General features: G+C 36.9%; 1 protein-coding gene across 3 annotated transcripts in view; it reads left to right on the top strand.

Moving 5' to 3' along the window:
* SEC22A (SEC22 homolog A, vesicle trafficking protein) overlaps positions 1-19,755 on the top strand; it is a 69,989-nt gene that overhangs the window by 20,865 nt on the left and 29,369 nt on the right. For all 3 annotated transcript variants that reach the window (XM_050781757.1, XM_050781759.1, XM_050781758.1), the window contains exons 4-5: positions 1,071-1,234; positions 2,598-2,792. In XM_050781757.1, coding sequence (XP_050637714.1) covers positions 1,071-1,234; positions 2,598-2,792 — 359 coding nt within the window. The remainder of the gene's footprint in view (positions 1-1,070; positions 1,235-2,597; positions 2,793-19,755) is intronic.

Genomic DNA, 19,755 nt, shown 5'->3' with positions numbered 1-19,755 from the left:
GCGCCCAGCCTCTTTAGCTTCTTTTGATTGGCAACATTTCCACTTCCTTTATTTCTTTTTTACAACCCTGGAATTTTTAAAGAATACACTTTTTCCTTTTTAAAAATAGAATGTTGATCATTTTGGTGTTTTCTTATGATGAAATTCAAATTATGCATTCTCAGAATATTATATAGCTGATGTGTCTTTCTCAGGATATAACATCTGGAGACACAATATCCATCTAACATTAATGATGTTAGAGAGTACTTGGTGAAGGAGTTGTCTAGCTTCTACTGTATAATATTTTCCGCTTGCAACTAAGAAACAATCCATGGAAAGACATTTTAAAACCATGCAAATATACTAATCCATAAAAATTTCCCCCTAGATTTAACATCCATGATTGTCCTTGCCTGATCCAATCTTTACCATGTTGGTTGCAAATGCTGATTTTTCCATTGCTAGCACTACCTCTGCATTTACCAGTCAACACTCAGCATTCTGTTTTAAGCCATAGCCCTCAGTTCTACTTTTGCGTTTTTATATAAACTCATAAATTCCCACCTCCCATGGTTCATAATCAATTACTGTGTAAAGCAGAGGAGTTGATTCTGGGGCATGTCATTGATGACTTCAAGAGGTCAGTGATCACCTTGAAATTGTGTGCAGTCTTCTGTGTTCTGACATCTTTCTAGGGAGAGTGTTCCTTTCATCAGAATCTTGAAAGGGTTCTGGACTCAAAAGTGGGGAACATGTTGAAGGGTTAGACTTTAAGCTGTCTGTAATACTTATAATACATTTGTATATCCGTTCCCCTGCTTTTTACCCCTAGTGATAACTGAAATGTTAGAACCATATTGTATGTCCCTCTGTAGTACATTCTATTTTTTGTCATCTGTTTTTAAACCACAACTTAAAATAGTACTGTATTTTGGTTCCTTTAAATTTTTTCCTAGAATATATAATAAATGTTAAGATCTTCATTGCCACCGTAGTAGCAGTTTATGGTGTATGGAACCAGTCTTGTGAAGCAGTGAATTACCTTGATTTAATTTGAAATTTTAAAACCAATGTTTTTTACACTATAGTTTTATTAGCTCTCTGGGAGTGAGCTACATGATGTTGTGCACTGACAATTACCCAAATGTTCTCGCCTTCTCTTTCCTGGATGAGCTTCAGAAGGAGTTCATTACTACTTATAACATGATGAAGACAAATACTGCTGTCAGACCATACTGTTTCATTGAATTTGGTAAGGGCCTGATTTTTTTTTCCTTTTTATTCATCTCCATCCAATCATAAGTAATTTTAAATCTAATATTGGGTGGAGGGGGGACTTCAGCTATCTTGCTTTTGATAATTTGGTAAATGATCTATAAATTATGGTAACTTTTTACTTAGATGCTTATTAGAAAAAAAATTGTGTTTGAACTGTGAAGGGGATTTTGAGTATTGGTCCAAAGAATTAATGCCAGAGGATAACTTCTCAATGAGAAATTTGTAAGCCAGAGATTCAGACTTTTGTGTTTCTGTAATAATCTTTTATAGTCTGCTTCATGTAGAATAGGGGATGGCAAACATTTGCTGGAAAGGACCAGATAGTACATATTTTAGGCTTTAAGGATCATATAGTCCCTGTCACAACTATTCAGCCCTGCCATTGTAGCTCAAAAGCAGCCATAGGCAGTACGTAAATGAGTGCAGTTATATTCTAATAAAACTTTACAGAATAGTCAGCAGGCTAGATTTGGCCTGTGGTCAGTAGTTTGCTCAACTTCTGGTGTAGAAGGAAAAAGTTGTAAATAGTAAAAATAAAATTCCACTTGGAAAATATTTAGGAAATGTCTTATATTAGTTTTATTCAATTTATTCTTTAAAACCTACATTCTAATGGTGTAAGCAATAACAAGAAAACAGATTTATAAAAACATGCAACTTCTAGTGTGTGTTCTTATGTAATTGCAGCTGGTAAATCTGACAGATTTAATATTTCATGAGATAGGAATCTGTATAAAAATCAAGACTTTGGGCGAGGTGTGGTAGCTCATGCCTTTTATCCCAGCACTTTGGGAGGCCGAGGCAGTAGGATCACTTAAGGCCAGGAGTTCGAGACCACCCTGGGCAACAGAGAGAGACTCTGTCTGTACAAAAAAAATAAATAAGCTGGGCATGGTGGCAGCCCCAGCTGCTTGGGAGACTGAGGCAGGAGAATCACTTGAGCACAGAAATTCAAGGTTACAGTGAGCTATGATTGGACCACTGCATCCCAGCCTAGGTGACAGAGCAAGACCCTATCTCAAAAAAAAAAAAAAAAATCAAGACTTTGGTTTAAAGTTAAAGCTCTTTTTCGTTTTTGCAATTTCTTGAAGTGGATGTAATACACTTAGGTAGTGTTAAATCCTTAGTTTATTTAAAATTACTGATTTCTAGAGGGTAAAACTGTTGACTCCATGATATATTAATCATTAAACACAAGTAATATTGGAATACTTCATGACAAATTGAACAATTTTGAATAATAAACTACCTGTAATATTTACTATCCATAAGCATCATATTCTGAAACGATTAATTGACAAGTGACTGCAAGGAAATTTATGTTTTATTTTACATAGATAACTTCATTCAGAGGACCAAGCAACGATATAATAATCCCAGGTCTCTTTCAACCAAGATAAATCTTTCTGACATGCAGACGGAAATCAAGCTGAGACCTCCTTATCAAATTTCCATGTGCGAACTGGGGTCAGCCAATGGAGTCACATCAGCATTTTCTGTTGACTGTAAAGGTGCTGGTAAGATTTCTTCTGGTGAGTTCTGGATCTCAGTTATTTTATTTTTTAAAAATCCTTGGGAAGAACTGAGAAGCTCTTGAAAATGAATTACTTCATTCTAATATTTTAAATCAAGTACATGAGAGAATATAGAAGTTCAAAGCAATCCTTTTTCAGTGATTTATAAAGTAAGCTACCAGATATGTGACTAGTCAGGAAAATACTTTCAAATAAGCAACCTCAGAGGATCTCTTTGCTAGAAAAACATTTTTTTAAATTTAAAATTTTTAAAAGTTAATTTTCATGGGTACATATTCGGTGTGTAATATATTTATGGGGTACATGAGATATTTTGATACAGGCATGCAATGCGTAATAATCACATTAGGGTAAATGGGGTATTCATCACCTCAAGCATTTATTATTTCTTTGTGTTATAAACACGTCAGTTGTACTCTGTTATTTTAAAATGTACAATAAATTATAAGTTATTGTTGACTGTAGTCACCCTATTGTAGTATCAAGTACTAAATCTTATTCATCTTAGCTAACTGTATTATGTACCCATTAATCATCCCCCTTTCTCCCACCCCCACTACCCTTCCCATCCTCCGGTAACCAAAATTCTACTCTCTATCTCCACGAGTTCAGTTGTTTTAAACTTTAGCTCCCACAAATGAATGAGAATATGTAAACTTTTCCTTTCTGTGCCTAGTTTATTTAACTTAATAAAATGTCCTCCAGTTCATCCATGCTGTTGCAAATGACAGGATCTCATTCTTTTTTTGTGGCTGAATAATACTCTGTTGTGTATGTGTGCCACATTTTATGCCTTTGTCTGGTGATGGGCACTAAGGTTGCTTCCAAGTCTTATCCTGTTGTGAATAGACTGCAGTAAACATGAGAATGCAGATGTCTCTTCGATATGCTGATTTCCTTCCTTTTGGGTATGTACCTCGTAGTGGGATTGCTGGATTATATGATAGTTCTCTTTTTAGTTTTTGAGGAACCTCAAAACTACTACTGTTTTCCATAGTGGTTGTACTGATTTACATCCCCACCAACAGTGTTCCCTTTTTTCCACATCCTCACCAGCATTCATTATTGCCTGTCTTTTGGATAAAAGCCATTTTAACTGGGGTGAAATGATGTCTCGTTGTAGTTTTGTTTTGCATTTCTCTGATGATTGGTGATGTTGAGCACCTTTTCATATACCTGTTTACCATTTGTATGTCTCATTTTAGAAATGTCTGTTCAGCTCTTTTGCCCATTTTTTAATAGGCTTATTAGATTTTTTCATATAGAGTTGTTTGAGCCCATCATATATTCTGGTTATTAATCCCTTGTCAGATGGATATAGGGATTCACATTCCCTTGTCATTTTGCAAATATTTTCTATCATTCTGTGGGTTGTCTCTTCACTTTGTTGTTTCTTTTGCTGTGCAGAAGCTTTTTAACTCAATATAATGCAATTTGTCCACTTTTGCCTTGGAGGCCTGTGCTTGTGGAGTATTACTCAAGAGATGTCCTGGAGCGTTTCCCCAATGTTATCTTTAGTAGCTTCATAGTTTGAGGTCTGAGATTTAAGTCTAATACATTTGATTTGATCTTCATATATGACTAGGAAAACATTTAAGGTTTCTTTGTAAACATTTTTCTAGAAATGAAAAATAGGTTATTTGTACTGCTTATTTATAGGCATGTAAAGTGCTTTACATTTTGTCAAAATGGCTACATTTAAGGCCAGAGTGCTTGACTGTCACAGGTGTAAATACTTTAGTGATCATCTGCTCAAACCTTCCATCCCAAAGAAGGAATACTATCTTCAACAACTGTGAAAGGATATAAACTTTTGCTTAAAATGAACACCTCATTGTTTTATAAGGTAGCATATGACATTGTCAGACTGTATTTTTAAAAAAATTATTCCAACCTAAGCCTTTAGGGGAAAAGAAAATCTTCCTTACGTAATTGAGCTAAAGTCGGCTTCCCTATGTCTACCAGTTTGTTTTGTGATCTCTTTCTCCCTTCCTTCAGCAGAACCAGAAAAACAGTTGTGTCCTTTCCATCCTCTTAGTCTAGTCTACTTCATATAAATATCTCCAGTTCACCAGTGAGAACACATGGACACAGGGAGGGGAACATCGCACACAGGGGCCTGTCAAGGGGTCAGGAGCAAGGGGAGGGATAGCATTAGGAGAAATACCTAATGTAGATGATGGGTTGATGGGTGCAGCAAACCACCATGGCACATGTATACCTATGTAACAAACCTGCATGTTCTGCACATGTATTCCAGAACTTAAAGTATAATAAAAAAAGAAATAAAAATGCAAGACAATATCGACTATAGAATACAAGACAAACACATTTATCATTGTGTATTGACAAAGGGCGAAATTTTCAATTAAACTGTAACAAACATGCACCTTTTTGAATCACGAGGTCAGGAGTTCAAGACCAGCCTGGTCAAGATGGTGAAACCCTGTCTACTAAAAATACAAAAATTAGCTGGGCGTGGTGGCAGGTGCCTGTAATCCCAGTTACTTGGGAGACTGAGGCAGAGAATTCCTTGAATCCAGGAGGTGGAGGATGCAGTGAGCTGAGATCACACCACTGTACTCCAGCCTGGGTGACAGAGCGAGACTCCATCTCAAAAAAAAAGAAAAAAAAAACAAACCTTCAGTTAACTTAGCCTTTTCCTTTATGGCATTTCAAGTTCTCCCCATCCTAAAAGCTTCCTCTAGACATGCTTTAGTTTGTTAATATTCTTTAAATTTGGACTGAATACAACACTTCACATACAAATGTGGGAGAAGAGGGTAACAAATTTTATAAAAATAATCCAGTCAGTTAGTAAACAAGCAGAAAACAATAACAAGCCCAGTTGGTCAGGGGTGGTAGGGGGAGGGTGGGCCAGTACCCAGATTGTTACAATATGTTACCTAAAATGTCCAATTTCCAGTAAGTTATAAGACATGAAAAGAAACAGGAAAATGTGGCCAAGCATAGTGGCTCACACCTATAATCCCAGCAGTTTGGGAGGCCGAGGTGGGTGGATCACCTGGGGTTGAAAGTTCAAGACCAGCCTGACCAACGTGGAGAAACACGTCTCTACTGAAAAAAAAAAAAAATTTAGCCAGGGATGGTGGTACATGTCTGTAATCCCAGCTACAGGAGAGGCTGAAGCAGGAGAATTGCTTGAACCCAGGAGGCGGAGGTTGCAGTAAGCCGAGATTACACCATTGCACTCTAGCCTGGGCAATGAGAGTGAAACTCCGTCTCAAAAAAAAAAAAAAACGGAAACAGGAAAATATGACCCATACACTGTGAGCCGGGGACGGGGACAGAATGTAGGTAACAGAAACTGCCTCTCAGAGCAGTCAGGTGTCAGATTTAACAAAGACTTCAAAGTAGCCATTATAATTGTATTCAAAAACTAAAGGAAACTATTAAAGGAGTAAAGGGGGAGGTATGATAATGTTGCATCAAATAGACAATACCAATAAAGAGAAATTATTTTTTAAAAAGTGGAAATTCTGGAATTAAGTAAAATTACTAAAATGAAAAATTCATTAGAAGGGCTTAACAACAGATTTGAACTGGCAGAAGAGTTAGCAATTTGAAGATAGAGATTATTTAATCCGAAAAACAGAAAAAAGAATGAAGAAAAATGAACAGAACCTCAGAAAAATAGGGGGCATGCCACCATAGGTGTGACAGGATACTGAAGAAGAAGGGAGAGAAAAAGCAGAAAAAATATTTGAGGAAATAATGGCTGAAAAGTTCCCAGATTTACTGAAGAACATTAATCTGCTCTTCCAGGAAGCTCAGTGAACTCCAAATGGGATACACACAGGAGATCCACAAATAGATGAATCATAGTAAAATGCTGAAATCCAAAGACAAGAAGAAAATCTTGAAATCAGCAAGAGAAGAAGAACTTGTCACTTAATGAGTTTACCTGTATAACAAACCCGCACACATCTATCCCTGAACCTAAAATATAAGTTAAAAGAAAACCAAAACTCATCACTTACAGTGAACCTCAATAAGATTAACAGCTGACTTCTTAGCAGAACCAATAGAGACTAGTAGGCAATGGAATGACATACAAAGTGCTGAAAGAAAAAAATAAAAACTACTAGTAACCAAGAATCTTATATCCAGCAAAGTTATCTTTTAAAATGAAGGCAAAAGAAAGACATTTACAGATAAATGAAAGATAAGATAATTTGTTCCTAGCAGAATCACCTTATAAGAAGTAATAGAGGAAATTCTTGGCTGGGCGTGGTGGCTTATGCCTGTAATCCCAGCACTTTGGGAGGCCGAGGCCGGCAGATCACAAGGTCAGGAGTTTGAGACCAGCCTTGCCAACATGGTGAAACCCCCGTCTATACTAAAAATACAAAAATTAACTGGGCGTGGTGCCATACACCTGTAATCCCAGCTACTCAGGAGGCTGAGGCAGGAGAATTGCTTGAACCTGGGAGGTGGAAGTTGCAGTGAGCTGAGATTGCACCACTGTGCTCCAGCCTGGGCAACAGAGCAAGACTTCATCTCAAAAACATAAAATAAAATAATAATAATAATGGAAATTCTTTAGGATGAAAACAAGTGACCCTAGAAAATGATTTGAATCCATTTGAAAAAAAGCAAAGAACAAGGGTAAGGGTAATTAAGTAATTTAAAAAGACAGTAAAGGCCAGGTGTGGTGGCTCATGCCTGTAATCCTAGTACTTGGGGAGGCCAAAGTGGGAAGATCCCATGAGCCCAGGAGTTTGAGATTGCAGTGAGCTAGGCTGCCCCCCAGCCTGGGCAATAGAGCAAGACTCTGATGCGTAAAAATACATTAATACATTTTTCTTCTACTCTCTACTCTTAACTGATTTAAAAAGTGATCATATAAAACAGTGCATATATAATATCATTTAGGCCTATAACATATAGAAATGTAATATATTTTCCAATACAGCAAAAAGGACATGGGCGGTAGTTAAGTTGTACTGGGCTAAAGAGATTACTCCAGATAGTAATTCATATCAACAGGAACTAATGAAGAAAGCCAGAAAGATAAGATAAACATTAACAAGAGCTATAAATATATAATTACTATCCTTTGTTAGCATTTTTAGAAGACATAAAATTCTATAAAGTTATAATTTATAACAATGTATTTTGGAGTTTGTGATATTTATTGATATGTATAACAGCAATACCACAAAAGAGAGATAAAGGGAATACAGCTATATAGGAGTCATGTTTCTGTGGCTCATTAGAATTTAGTATAAATTCTTATAGTTAAGATGTACATGGTAAGCTTAGAGCAACCACAAAGCAAATAAAAAGTAGTAAAAAATTATTGAAGTAAAATACCGTACTACTAAATATTCACTTAATGCAAATTAGAAAAAAAAAAAAACAGTGAAGGAAGGATAGAGCCAAAAAAAGCATCAGATGGATAAGACAAAAGGAAAAAAATGGCAGATGTAAATCTGTATCAATAATAATATTATATGTGACTGGATTTTAAAAGTGTTAATATATTAAATAATCCAGTCAAAAGATGGAGATTGTAAGATTGGAGTAAAAATTAAAAAGCAAGATGCAACTATATGCTGTCTTCCTTAGATTCAAATATATAAATAGATTGAAAGTCAAAGGATAAAAAAAATACATAAAGAGCAAAAGAGAGCTGGAGTAGCAATAATATTAGACAAAATGGACTTTATGACATTGTTATGAGAGGTAAAGCATGACATTTTATAATGATAAAAGGATGAATCAATTAAGATAGAGCTATAAATGTATATGCATTTAACAACAGAGCCCCAAAGTACATTAAGTAAAACCTGCCAGAAGTGAATACAGAAACAGACAATTGAACAATAATAGTTGAAAACTTAAATACACAACTTTCAATAATGGATAGAACAATTAGGCAGAAAATAAGAAAATACAAAACTTGAACACCTGCACCACCATACACCAATGAGACATAACAGACATCTATTAGGATACTCCATTTAACAACAGAATTTATGTTCTTAAGTGCATGTGAACTATTCTCCAGGATAGACCTTATGCTAAGCTAAACAAAACAAAAAGAAAAACAAAACCTTCATGAATTTAAAAGGATAGAAATAGTACGAAGTATGTTCTCCAGCCACATTAGAATGAAATTAGAAGTGAAAACAGAAATTTGGGAAACTCACAAATACGTGGAAATTAGAAAATACATTCCTAAATAGTGAATAGGTCAGAGAATAAATCAAAAGGGAAATGTGTACTTCGAGATGAATGAAAATGAAGACTCAGCATACCAAAATTTACAGGATATAGCAAAAGCTATATTTAGAGGAAAATTTATAGCTGTAAATGCGTATGTTTAAAAAAATAGATTTGAAGACAACTTTCCACTTAAAGATAATGGACAAAGAAAAGCAAATTAAACCTAAAGCAAACAGAAGGAAGGAAATAACGATTAGAAACAAATGAAATAGAGGATAGGAAAACAGTAGAGAAAAATCAACAAAACCAAAAGTTGGTTCTTTGAAAAAACTGGCAAACCCTTAGCTAGATTGACCCAGAAAATAATTACTCAAATTAGAAATGAAGGGGGCAGGCACAGTGGCTCACGCTTGCAACCCCAACGCTTTGGAAGGCTGAGGTGGATGCATTACTTGAGGCCAGGAGTTCAAGACCAGTCTGGCCAACATAGCAAAACCCCATTTCTCCTAAAAATACAAAAAATTAGCTGGGCATGGTGGCACATGCCCATAATCCCAGCTGCTCAGGAGGCTGAGGCATGAGAATTGCTTAAAACCTGGGAGGTGGAGGTTGCAGTGAGCTGAGATCACACCACTGCATTCCACCCTGGGCAATAGAGTGAGACTCTGTCTAAAAGAAAACAGAAATGAAAAGGAGGGCATTTCTCCTGACCTTCTAGAAATAAAAAGGATTGTAAAGAAATACTGTAAACAAGTGTATCCCATTAAATTCAATAACTGATGAAATGGACAAATTCCTAGAAAAACACAAACTACTGGTAATGATGCAAGAAGATAATCTGAATAGATCTATAAAAGCAAAAAGATTCAATTAGTAATAAAAACTACCCACAAAGAAGACTCCAGACCCAGATACATTTACTGGTAATTTTTACCAAATAGTTAATGAAAAGTTAATAAACAATTATTTACAAATAGTTCCAGAAAAATAGTAAAGGGTCAGGTGCTGTGGCTCACACCTGTAATCCCACCACTTTGGGAGGCCAAGGCAGGCAGATGGCTTGAGCTCAGGAGTTCAAGACCAGCCTGCGCAATGTGGTGCAACACTGTCTCTACAAAAAATACTTCCGTATTCTGTGACGCCAGTATCACCCTAATACCAAAACCAGGCAAAGTCATCACAAAGAAAGTAAAATGCAGACCAACGTATCTTACGAATATAAACACAAAAGTCCTCAACAAAATACAAGCAAACCCCATCCAGCAATGTATTTTAAAAATGAGAACAGGCACTGTGGTTCATGCCTATAATCCCAGCACTTTGGGAGACTGAGGCAGGAGGATCACTTGTGCCCAGGAGTTTGAGACCAGCCTGGATAACATAGGCAGACCCCATCTCTACAAAAAAGTTTTAAAAATTAGCCTGATGGTATGCATGTGTAGTCCCAGCAACTCAGGAGGCTGAGGTGAGAGAATCACTTGAGCCCAGGAGTTTGAGGCTACAGTGAGTGATGATGACACCACTGCACTCCAGCCTGGGTGACAGAGCAAGACCCTGTCTCTAAAAGAAAAAATTATAGTTATGTGCTACATAACAACATTTTGTTAATGATAGACTGAATATATGGTGGTGATTTCAAAAAATTATAATAGCATATTTTTACTGCACCTTTTCTATGTTGAGATACACAAATACCATTGTATTACAGTAGTCTACAGTAGTCACTACAATAACATGCTGCACAGGTTTGTAACCCAGGAGCAGTAGGCTCTACCATATAGCCTCGGTATGTATTAGGGTGTACTATCTAGGTTTGTGTAAGTACATTCTATGATGTTTGCACAGCAATATCACATAATGACACATTGTTCTGAATGTATCCCCATTGTTTAAGGATGCATGACTGTACACCCTGACCAAGTGGGATTTATCCCAGGTGTGCAAGTTTGCTTTAACATCTAAAAATCAGTTAATGTAGTATATTGATAAGAAATTTAAAAAAACACGTGATTATCTCAATACATGCAGAGAAAGCATTTGACAAAATTCAACAGCCTTTCATGGCAAAAAAAAAAAAAAAAAAAAAAAGAATAGAAGGGAACTTCCTCAACTTGATAAAGGTCACTTATGGAAAACCCACAACTAACATTATACTTGATGGTGAAAGACAGGATGCTTTTTCCTAAGATCCAGGGAGAAGACAAAGATGTCTGCTTACACTACTTCTACTCAACATTATACTGGAAGTTCAAGCCACAGCTGGCCATTGGACAAGGACAATAAATGAAAAGGCATGTAGATTGCAAAGGAAGAAATAAAATAACTCTATTCACATATGACATAATCTTTCATATAGAACATTCTAAGGAATCCACTAAAAAACTATGAGAACTAATAAATGAGTTCAGTGAGGTTGTGGGATACAAGATTAATATAAAAAACAATGGTATTCTATATACTAGCAATGAACAATCTGAAAATGAAATTAAGAAAATCCTATATACTGAAAACTATAAAACATCATTGAAAGAAATTAAACAAGACCTAAATTAATGACAAGTAGTCTCATGTTCATGGATTGAAAAACAGTATTGTTTAAACGGTTGTACTTCCCAAATTGATAGAGAGATTCAGCACATTGTCTATAAAAATCCCAGTTTTTTTTTGTAGAAATTGATAAGATGATCCTAGAATTCATATGGAAATGCAAAGGATGGAGCATAGCCAAAATAATCTTGGAAAATCTTGGAAAAGTACAAAGTTGGAGGACTCACACTTTCAAACATACTACCAACCTGCAATTGTCATGACTGTGGTTCTAGTTTAAGGATAGATACATAGATCAATGGAGTAGAATTGAGAGTACAGAAGTAAACACATTATGGTTATTTAATTTTCGACAGTGATGCCAAGACAATGGTGAAATAATAGTCTTTTAGACAAATGGTGCTAGGACAATTAGGTAGCCACATGCAAAAGAATGAAGTTGGACCCCTACCTAAAAAAAAATATAGATTAATTAAAATGTATCCTTAAAATTAACAACAAAACTATACAACTCTTAGGAGAAAACATACATATAAATCTTTGTATAGTCTTGTATTAGGTTTTTAAGACTTGACACCAAAATCACAATGAAAAAAGAAAAAATACACCAGGCACAGTGGCTCGCACTTGTAATCCCAGCACTTTGGGAGGCCAACACGGGCAGATCACTTGGGCCCATGAGTTCAAGACCAGCATGGGCAACATGTTGAAACCTCGTCTCTACAAAAAATACAAAAATTATCCAGGCATAGTGGTGCACGCCTGTAGTCCCAGCTACTTAGGAGGCTGAGGTCGGAGGACGGCTTGAGGCTAGGAGGTGGAAGTTGCAGTGAGCTGAGATCGCACCAATGCAGTCCAGCCTGGGCAACAGCCAGACCTTGTCTCAAAAAACAAAAGAAAAAAATGGGCAAGGTGGACATCATCAAAACTAAAAACTTTTTTGGAGATAAGTTCTTACAATGTTGCCCAGGCTGGTCTCATGCTTGTGGGCTCAAAACAGTCCTCCCACCTCAGCCTCTAGAGTAGTCTGGATTACAGGTGTGTACTACTTCACCCAATTCAAAATTGAAAACGTTGTTCTTCAAATAACACTATTAAGAAAGTGAAAAGGCAACCCACAGAATGGGAGAAAATACTTGTAAATCATATGTCTGATGAGGAACTAGTATCTAAAATATGTAAGTACCTCTTACAACTAAACAATAAAAAGACATAGTCCAGTTTAAAAATGGAGAAAGGGGCCAGGCACGGTGGCTCAAGCCTGTAATCCCAGCACTTTGGGAGGCTGAGATGGGCAGATCACAAGGTCAGGAGATCGAGACCATCCTGGCTAACATAGTGAAATCCCGTCTCTACTAAAAATACAAAAAATTAGCCGGGCGTGGTGGCGGGCGCCTGTAGTCCCAGCTACTCGGGAGGCTGAGGCAGGAGAATGGCATAAACCCAGGAAGTGGAGCTTGCAGTGAGCTGAGATCCGGCCACTGCACTCCAGCCTGGGCGACAGAGCGAGACTCCGTCTCAAAAAAAAAAAAAAAAAAAAAAAAAGGAGAAAGGATTGAACTAGGCATTTTTGTAAAGAATTTGTACAACTGGACAATTAACACATGAAATTGTTACGTCATAGTCATTAGGGAAATACAAAGCAAAGTTACAAGGAGATGCCACTTCATACCTATTAGGATAGCTAAAATTAAAAAGATAGACAGTAACAAGCGTGGATGAGGATATAGAGAAATTGGAACCCCTATACTTTGCCAGTGGGGTTGTAAAATTATGCAATCACTTTGGAAAACAGTTTGGAAGTTCCTCAAAAAGTTAGAAAGAGTTACCGTATAGTCCAGCAATTCTACTCTTAGTTATACCCCAGAGAAATGCAAACATATGTCCTCACAAAAATGTGTGTATGAATATAGCATTATGCAAAATAATTCATGAATAGCAGCATTTTTCAAAGCCAAAAAGTGTGGACACCCAACTGTCCATCAACTGATGAGTGGATAAATAAAATGTTATATATCCATATAGTGTATTATTATTCAGCCATAAAAGGGAATAAAGTACTGATATATATAAAACAACATCTATGAATCTTAAAAACATTATGCTAAATGAAAGAAGTCAATCATACAAAGGTCACATATTAATCATTCTCTTTATATGAAATGTCCAGAATAGGCAAATCCGGAGAGACAGGAGCTAGAGGAATGGAGGGAAATAGGCAGTGACTACTACTAATAGGTACAAGGCTTCTTTTGGGGGTGATGAAAATATGGAATTAGGTATTTACGATTGTTGTACAACTCTGTGAGTATACGAAAAACTCCTGAATTGTGTATTTTAAAAGTATGAATTTTATTGAATATGGATTATATTTCAATTTTTAAAATCACTAATAAATTCAATTATTACTTTGAAGACTTCCAGTTCTAGTAGTGATGGAGTAGGTAATTCAGATCACCAGTCCCACTGAGTACATGTAGAAAAGCTCAATGAAATGTATATATTCTATAGAATATATGTGTCTCATCTAATATAGAATTTAATCCTATATAATCTTCCTGATATCTCTGGAGATCCAACAAGATTTCTAAGAATTAGTGGGATACAGAGGAGGATGGAGGCCCAGGGAGATGAGCTCAGTGTTCACTAATAGCTACTTTTTCTTTCAGCTTTGGTTTATGACCTCAGATTTTTTGCACCCTAGGAATATGGGTGAGCTTAGTTTTGAATCATACTGTTCTCTAAAATTGGAGTGAGGTGATTCCACTGTGCTAATTCTCCAAAGGTCCTGGCAGAAGCAATCAAATATCTTCCTTGGAAGAAGATAGTGTCATAAGCTTCAAATTATGTCTACAACAAGATTTTGAAAATAAAATGTTTAGCGAACAATCATAGATAATTAAGCACCTTAAGAGACTACACTACATGAGCAAAGATCATCAGAAACGCGTGCGCGCGCACATGCACACACACACACACACACACACACACACACGCACGCACGATCTGATAGAAACAATGGAAGCCAGAAGACAGCTTAATGATAACTTTGAAAGGATAAAAGAAAATAACTGCAAATGTAGAATTCTGTGCTTTACAAAAATATCCTCAAAGAATGCAGTGGCAAGAATAGATATCCGTGTATTTTTCCTGATCCTGATATTAGCAGCGAAAACATTCAGTCTCTAGGTTTTGCTGGTCATATGGCCTCTGCTGGTATAACACATGAAAGTAGCCATAGGTGTTACATAAAAGAATGAGTGAGGCTGTGAGGCAATAAAACTTTATTTACAAAAATAGGTGGTGAGCTAAATTTAGTCTGTGGGTCATAGTTTGCCAACTCCATTGCTGTCTCTAACTCCATGGGTCTGAGAGTCAGTATTGCAAAAGGGAGGTCAGGGTGGGAGGATGGCTTGAGCTTAAGAGTTTGAGACCAGCCTGGATAACAAAGCAAGACCCTGTTTCTACAAAAAATTAAAAGATTAGCTAGGCGTGGTGGCACGTGACTGTAGTCCCAGCTACTAGAAAGGCTGAGGCAGGAGGATTGCTTGAGCCTGAGAGGTTGAGGTTGCAGTGAGCCTTGATCAAGCCACTATACTCCAGCCTGGGTGACAGAGTGAGACCTTGTCTCAAAAAAAAAAGTTTTGGGCCGGGCGCGGTGGCTCAAGCCTGTAATCTCAGCACTTTGGGAGGCCGAGACGGGCGGATCACGAGGTCAGGAGATCAAGACCATCCTGGCTAACATGGTGAAATCCCGTCTCTACTAAAAAATACAAAAAAAAACTAGCCGGGCGAGGTGGCGGGCGCCTGTAGTCCCAGCTACTCGGGAGGCTGAGGCAGGAGAATGGCGTAAACCCGGGAGGCGGAGCTTGCAGTGAGCTGAGATCCGGCCACTGCACTCCAGCCTGGGAGACAGAGCGAAACTCCGCCTCAAAAAAAAAAAAAAAAAAAAGTTTTGAAAGCAACTCACAAGTAGAACTTAACTTTAGTTTTATTTTTGAGATGGGAGTCTTGCTCTGTCGCCCAGCAGGCTTGAGTGCAGTGGCGCAATCTCGGCCCGCTGCAACCTCCACCTCCCAGGTTCAAGCAATTCTTCTGCCTCAGCCTCCCGAGTAGCTGGGATTACAGGAGCATGCCACCATGCCTGGCTAATTTTTGTATTTTTAGTAGAGACAGGGTTTCACCATGTTGGTCACATCTGGTCTCTAACTCCTGACCTCATGATCTGCCAACCTTGGCCTCCCAAAGTGCTAGGATTGCAGGCGTTCACCACCGCGCCCAGCCTAGAACTTTTTTTAATATAACTTTAAATATACTTTTAATTCAGACCAAGCCTACATAATATTTTTTATAGTCCCCAAGTTAAAATATATGTTTATGTTTTGGAACTTCTAAATAAAACTATTCAGTTTATTTTAGAATCTGGTTAATAGTTACTTGATAAACATCATTTTTCAGGCTTTTCCTCCCTCTGTTACAGTACCTTACTCTCAATATCTTTTTTGTATTTCTTAACTTTTTTCTCTTTCCGGTCTTTTGATCCTCTCCCCACAGTCTGGCATGAGTGTTTTTATCTTGCCATACTTATCATGTTCTGAAGTCTACAGATGTTGTTCATGGTTTTAAAATGTGAAATGAAGGGTACTGTGTTCTGCTTTTACTTCTTTTAAAACTGCTTATTATGGAAAATTTCAAAGTAAACAGAATAGTATAAATAAACAGAATGGTATGATTAACTCTCATGTACCCAACTATACCAACTATATCAACATTTTGCCATTCTTTTTTCATCTGTACTTCTACCTACTCCCCACTCATCCACTCAGTAATTTATTTCTACATTTTTTTCTTAAGGGAGATTTACATATATTAAAATGCACAAATCTTTGCTATGTCCACCCCGTTTTAAAGTATATGTTTCATTATTACTCAGGTATGGTCAGGAAGAGATGACTATCATAAAAAAGATAGTTTGTTATACTCACTGATCCCTAGAGAAGGGAGCACACAAGGATGTACCGATGTGGGTCAGGAGGAAAATGTGGGCAAGAACTTTTATTGTGGCTTTGGTGGTAAGGAATGGGTGAGGCAGGGTAAGGAGGTTTTAAGATTGGCTAGTTTGAATAATTTCAATGGACTCTGGGGCATAGGTTCTATCTCTAATTGTCTGATACCTGGCCCTGGGATGATTGGGATAGGGAAATAGCCCTGGGTGTGATGAGAGCCTTGTAGAAGAGTTGGTTGGTAGCGTGAGTCTGGATTGATTGGAATGCATATGAAAGGTGGACTCAGGCGAGTTGTTTGCCATCCCTAGGAATTAGCTATCCCTGGGAGAGGCAGTTCTTCCAGGGCTAGCAAGGCCCGAGAGGTCAAAGCATCAAAAATACAGAATAAAAAGACATGATTAATAAACACCCTTATCACAATATAGGACATTTCCATCTCCCCCATAAAGTTTCTTTGTGTCCCTTTTCAGTCAATTTCCACCATCCTCTAGACAACCACTGTTTTTATTTTTTTCCACTGGAACTTTATTTTGTTCTAGAACTTTATATAAAAAAAGACTACATTATGTGACCATTGTGTTCAGCTTCTTTTGCACAGCAAAATGTTATACATACATGTTGCCTGTCTCAGTAATTTGTTCCTTTTTATTCCTGAGCAGTATTCCATTGTATGAATGTACCACAATTTGTTTGTTTATTCTCTTGCTGATGGACATAAACTTCAGTTTTTATTATTGTACATAAAGCTACTATGAACATTCATCCTTTTGTTGACATGTATTTTCATTTCCCTTGAGTAAATATTAGGAGTGGAATTGATAGGTCAAAAGGTTGCCTGTTTAACTCTAAGAAACTGCCAGTTTTCTGAAGTAGTTGTACCATTTTATTCCCAAAAAGCAATTTATAAGCATTTTGATTACTCCACATCTTCACCAATATTTAGTGTTGTTAGTCTTTTTACTTTTATGTTGTGCTTTAAAAAAGAAAACTTCATAAAACCCTAAATTTAGGGTTTAAACTGATAGAAACACTTCTGTCAGTTTCTCTGACACTTGTATATTTTTAATCTCTTTTATCATTTTCTAGATAATTTGTCAGTTGCCTGAAAATGCTGCTCTGTTTTGGCTAGTGCCCACAAGCCAAATAGATTTACTAATCTCTCTTTCTTACACACACACACACCCCCCCCCCACCCCTCATAATCCAACAGGTATTTATCATTTTTTTCTCTAAAGTATTATGCTAAATTTTGTGGAGGCACTTTTTAGAAATATAGTAAACACATTAACCGTACTCAGAATGGGAAAGGGAAATACAATCCAATAAGTAAAACACATAGTAGAATGTGATACATGCTCCAAAAGAGGTAAGAAGGAAGACACTTTCAGATCTTGGAGCCTTGAAGGATATGCATGATTTTTATAGATGGTGATGATAAAGAAGGGCTTCACTGATGAAAAGAATAGTGTGTTTTTGTGCCAGACTGTTAGTCTCATTCGGTCATACTTCAGTAATAAATTAGGCTCATTTAGATGGAACTGACCTGAAATTTCTCTCTTATCTTCCACAGACTGTTTCCCTAGGCATTTTGGGCATCTTTGAGATTTCTAAAGGTACTGTCTCTTTGAATCCTCATAGGACTATTCTGGGACTTTGCTTCATCAATTATTTTTCCTTTTTCTTGATTCTTCTATTTCATCTTCACTAAATTCTTTCATTCCACTTATGTATGTATTCAAGTCTGCCTCCCTCCCTCTGACATTGTAGGAGAAAAAAGAATTATTTTCTCAATCCTGTTACCTCTGTTAAGCTTTCATCCTGTTTTTCTCTCCTTTAACTTCAGTAGTATTCACTTAATGCTTCCACCTCTTAACATCACCAGTTGTTCAATCTCTTGCAATCTGAATTTGGTAAGGAAAATGTGGTTCATGTATACAGTGGAGTACTATTCAGCCGTAAAAAAGATGAGATCCAGTCATTTGCAACAGCATAGAGGGAACTGGAGATCTTTAAGTGAAATAAGCCAGGCACAGAAAGACAAACATTGCATGTTGTCACTTATTTGTGAGCTCTAAAAAGCCCGCAACCACTTTTCTGATTTTTTTTTTTTTTTTAAAGGAGAATTAACTAGCATCTCCTGGTCAGTAAGTCTAATACTTTTTACCTTAAGGTCAGATTTTTGTGGCCTATCTATAGCCACTGTTAGCCATGTGTTTCTTCTTGATGGTCTCTCCTTCCTAGGTTTCTCTTGATTCTCCTGCATCTGCCTTGCCTGACTCTTCTTCCATCCCTTCTGACAGTGTTTACCAAGGATTTCCCTTGGCCTGCTTCTTTCCTTGATCCTCATTTAAACCTTTCCCTTCAGCTGCACACCTCTTCTGCTTTTCCAACTCTACTGCTATTCCATTCTTCAGTTGCTTGTTAAACATGGCCCACCATCACCTCAAATATGATGTTTAAAATGTCCCCATTTTTTATCGAACTTAAGTTTCTTCCTGTGGATCTGTTGCTAAGTACCCTCATCTTTCCGATCACCTAGAGGTAAAACCTCAACATTTCTTTGAATTTTTTCCCCTTCTGTTTGCCACATCTAATTAGTTGCCAAGTCTAATAATTTTAACCTCCATGACATCTCATTTCTTTATTTTTCCCCATTTCTTTTTTTTATTATTTAATTTTAGCTTTATTATTTAATGAACTCCCAAGCACTCAGATTCCCATTTCTACTGTGACTATTCTGATTCAGGCCCTGATTTCAGTCAGTCTTTTGCAGTGACTCTCCCACAAACTTCCTAATGTAGAATTGTAGAAAGAGCATGGGCTCTGCAGTCAGATAGACCTAAGTGCTAATTGTGAAGATGGTCCTTCTGGCTGTCTGACTTATAGAAACTTATTTAATCTTACTTTACAGATGAGAAAGTTTAGGCACAGAAAAATTAGTCATTCCAGTTCAGTCACAGAGAAGTTAGTCATTTCTACCTTATCAATGAAGTATGCAGTTCTGAAGGGTAAATGGGACAATGTGTGGTTAGTGAGAAGGTACTCAGAAAAATATTATTTCTCCCTCCCTTACTTTTGATCTCTTTACAACCCATTAATAGATTAATATTCTTTAAGTATAACCTTCATCATATGAGACTCTTGTTCTTCAGTGGTTCCGCATTGTCTAATTTTCCATAATTCTTAGCCTAGAATTGTATACTATCTATCAATTT

This window comes from Macaca thibetana, chromosome 2, assembly GCF_024542745.1.
Source record: "Macaca thibetana thibetana isolate TM-01 chromosome 2, ASM2454274v1, whole genome shotgun sequence".
NCBI lineage: Eukaryota > Metazoa > Chordata > Mammalia > Primates > Cercopithecidae > Macaca > Macaca thibetana.
The sequence above is the reverse complement of the archived record's forward strand: the minus strand, read 5'-3'. Positions and strand labels throughout refer to the sequence as shown.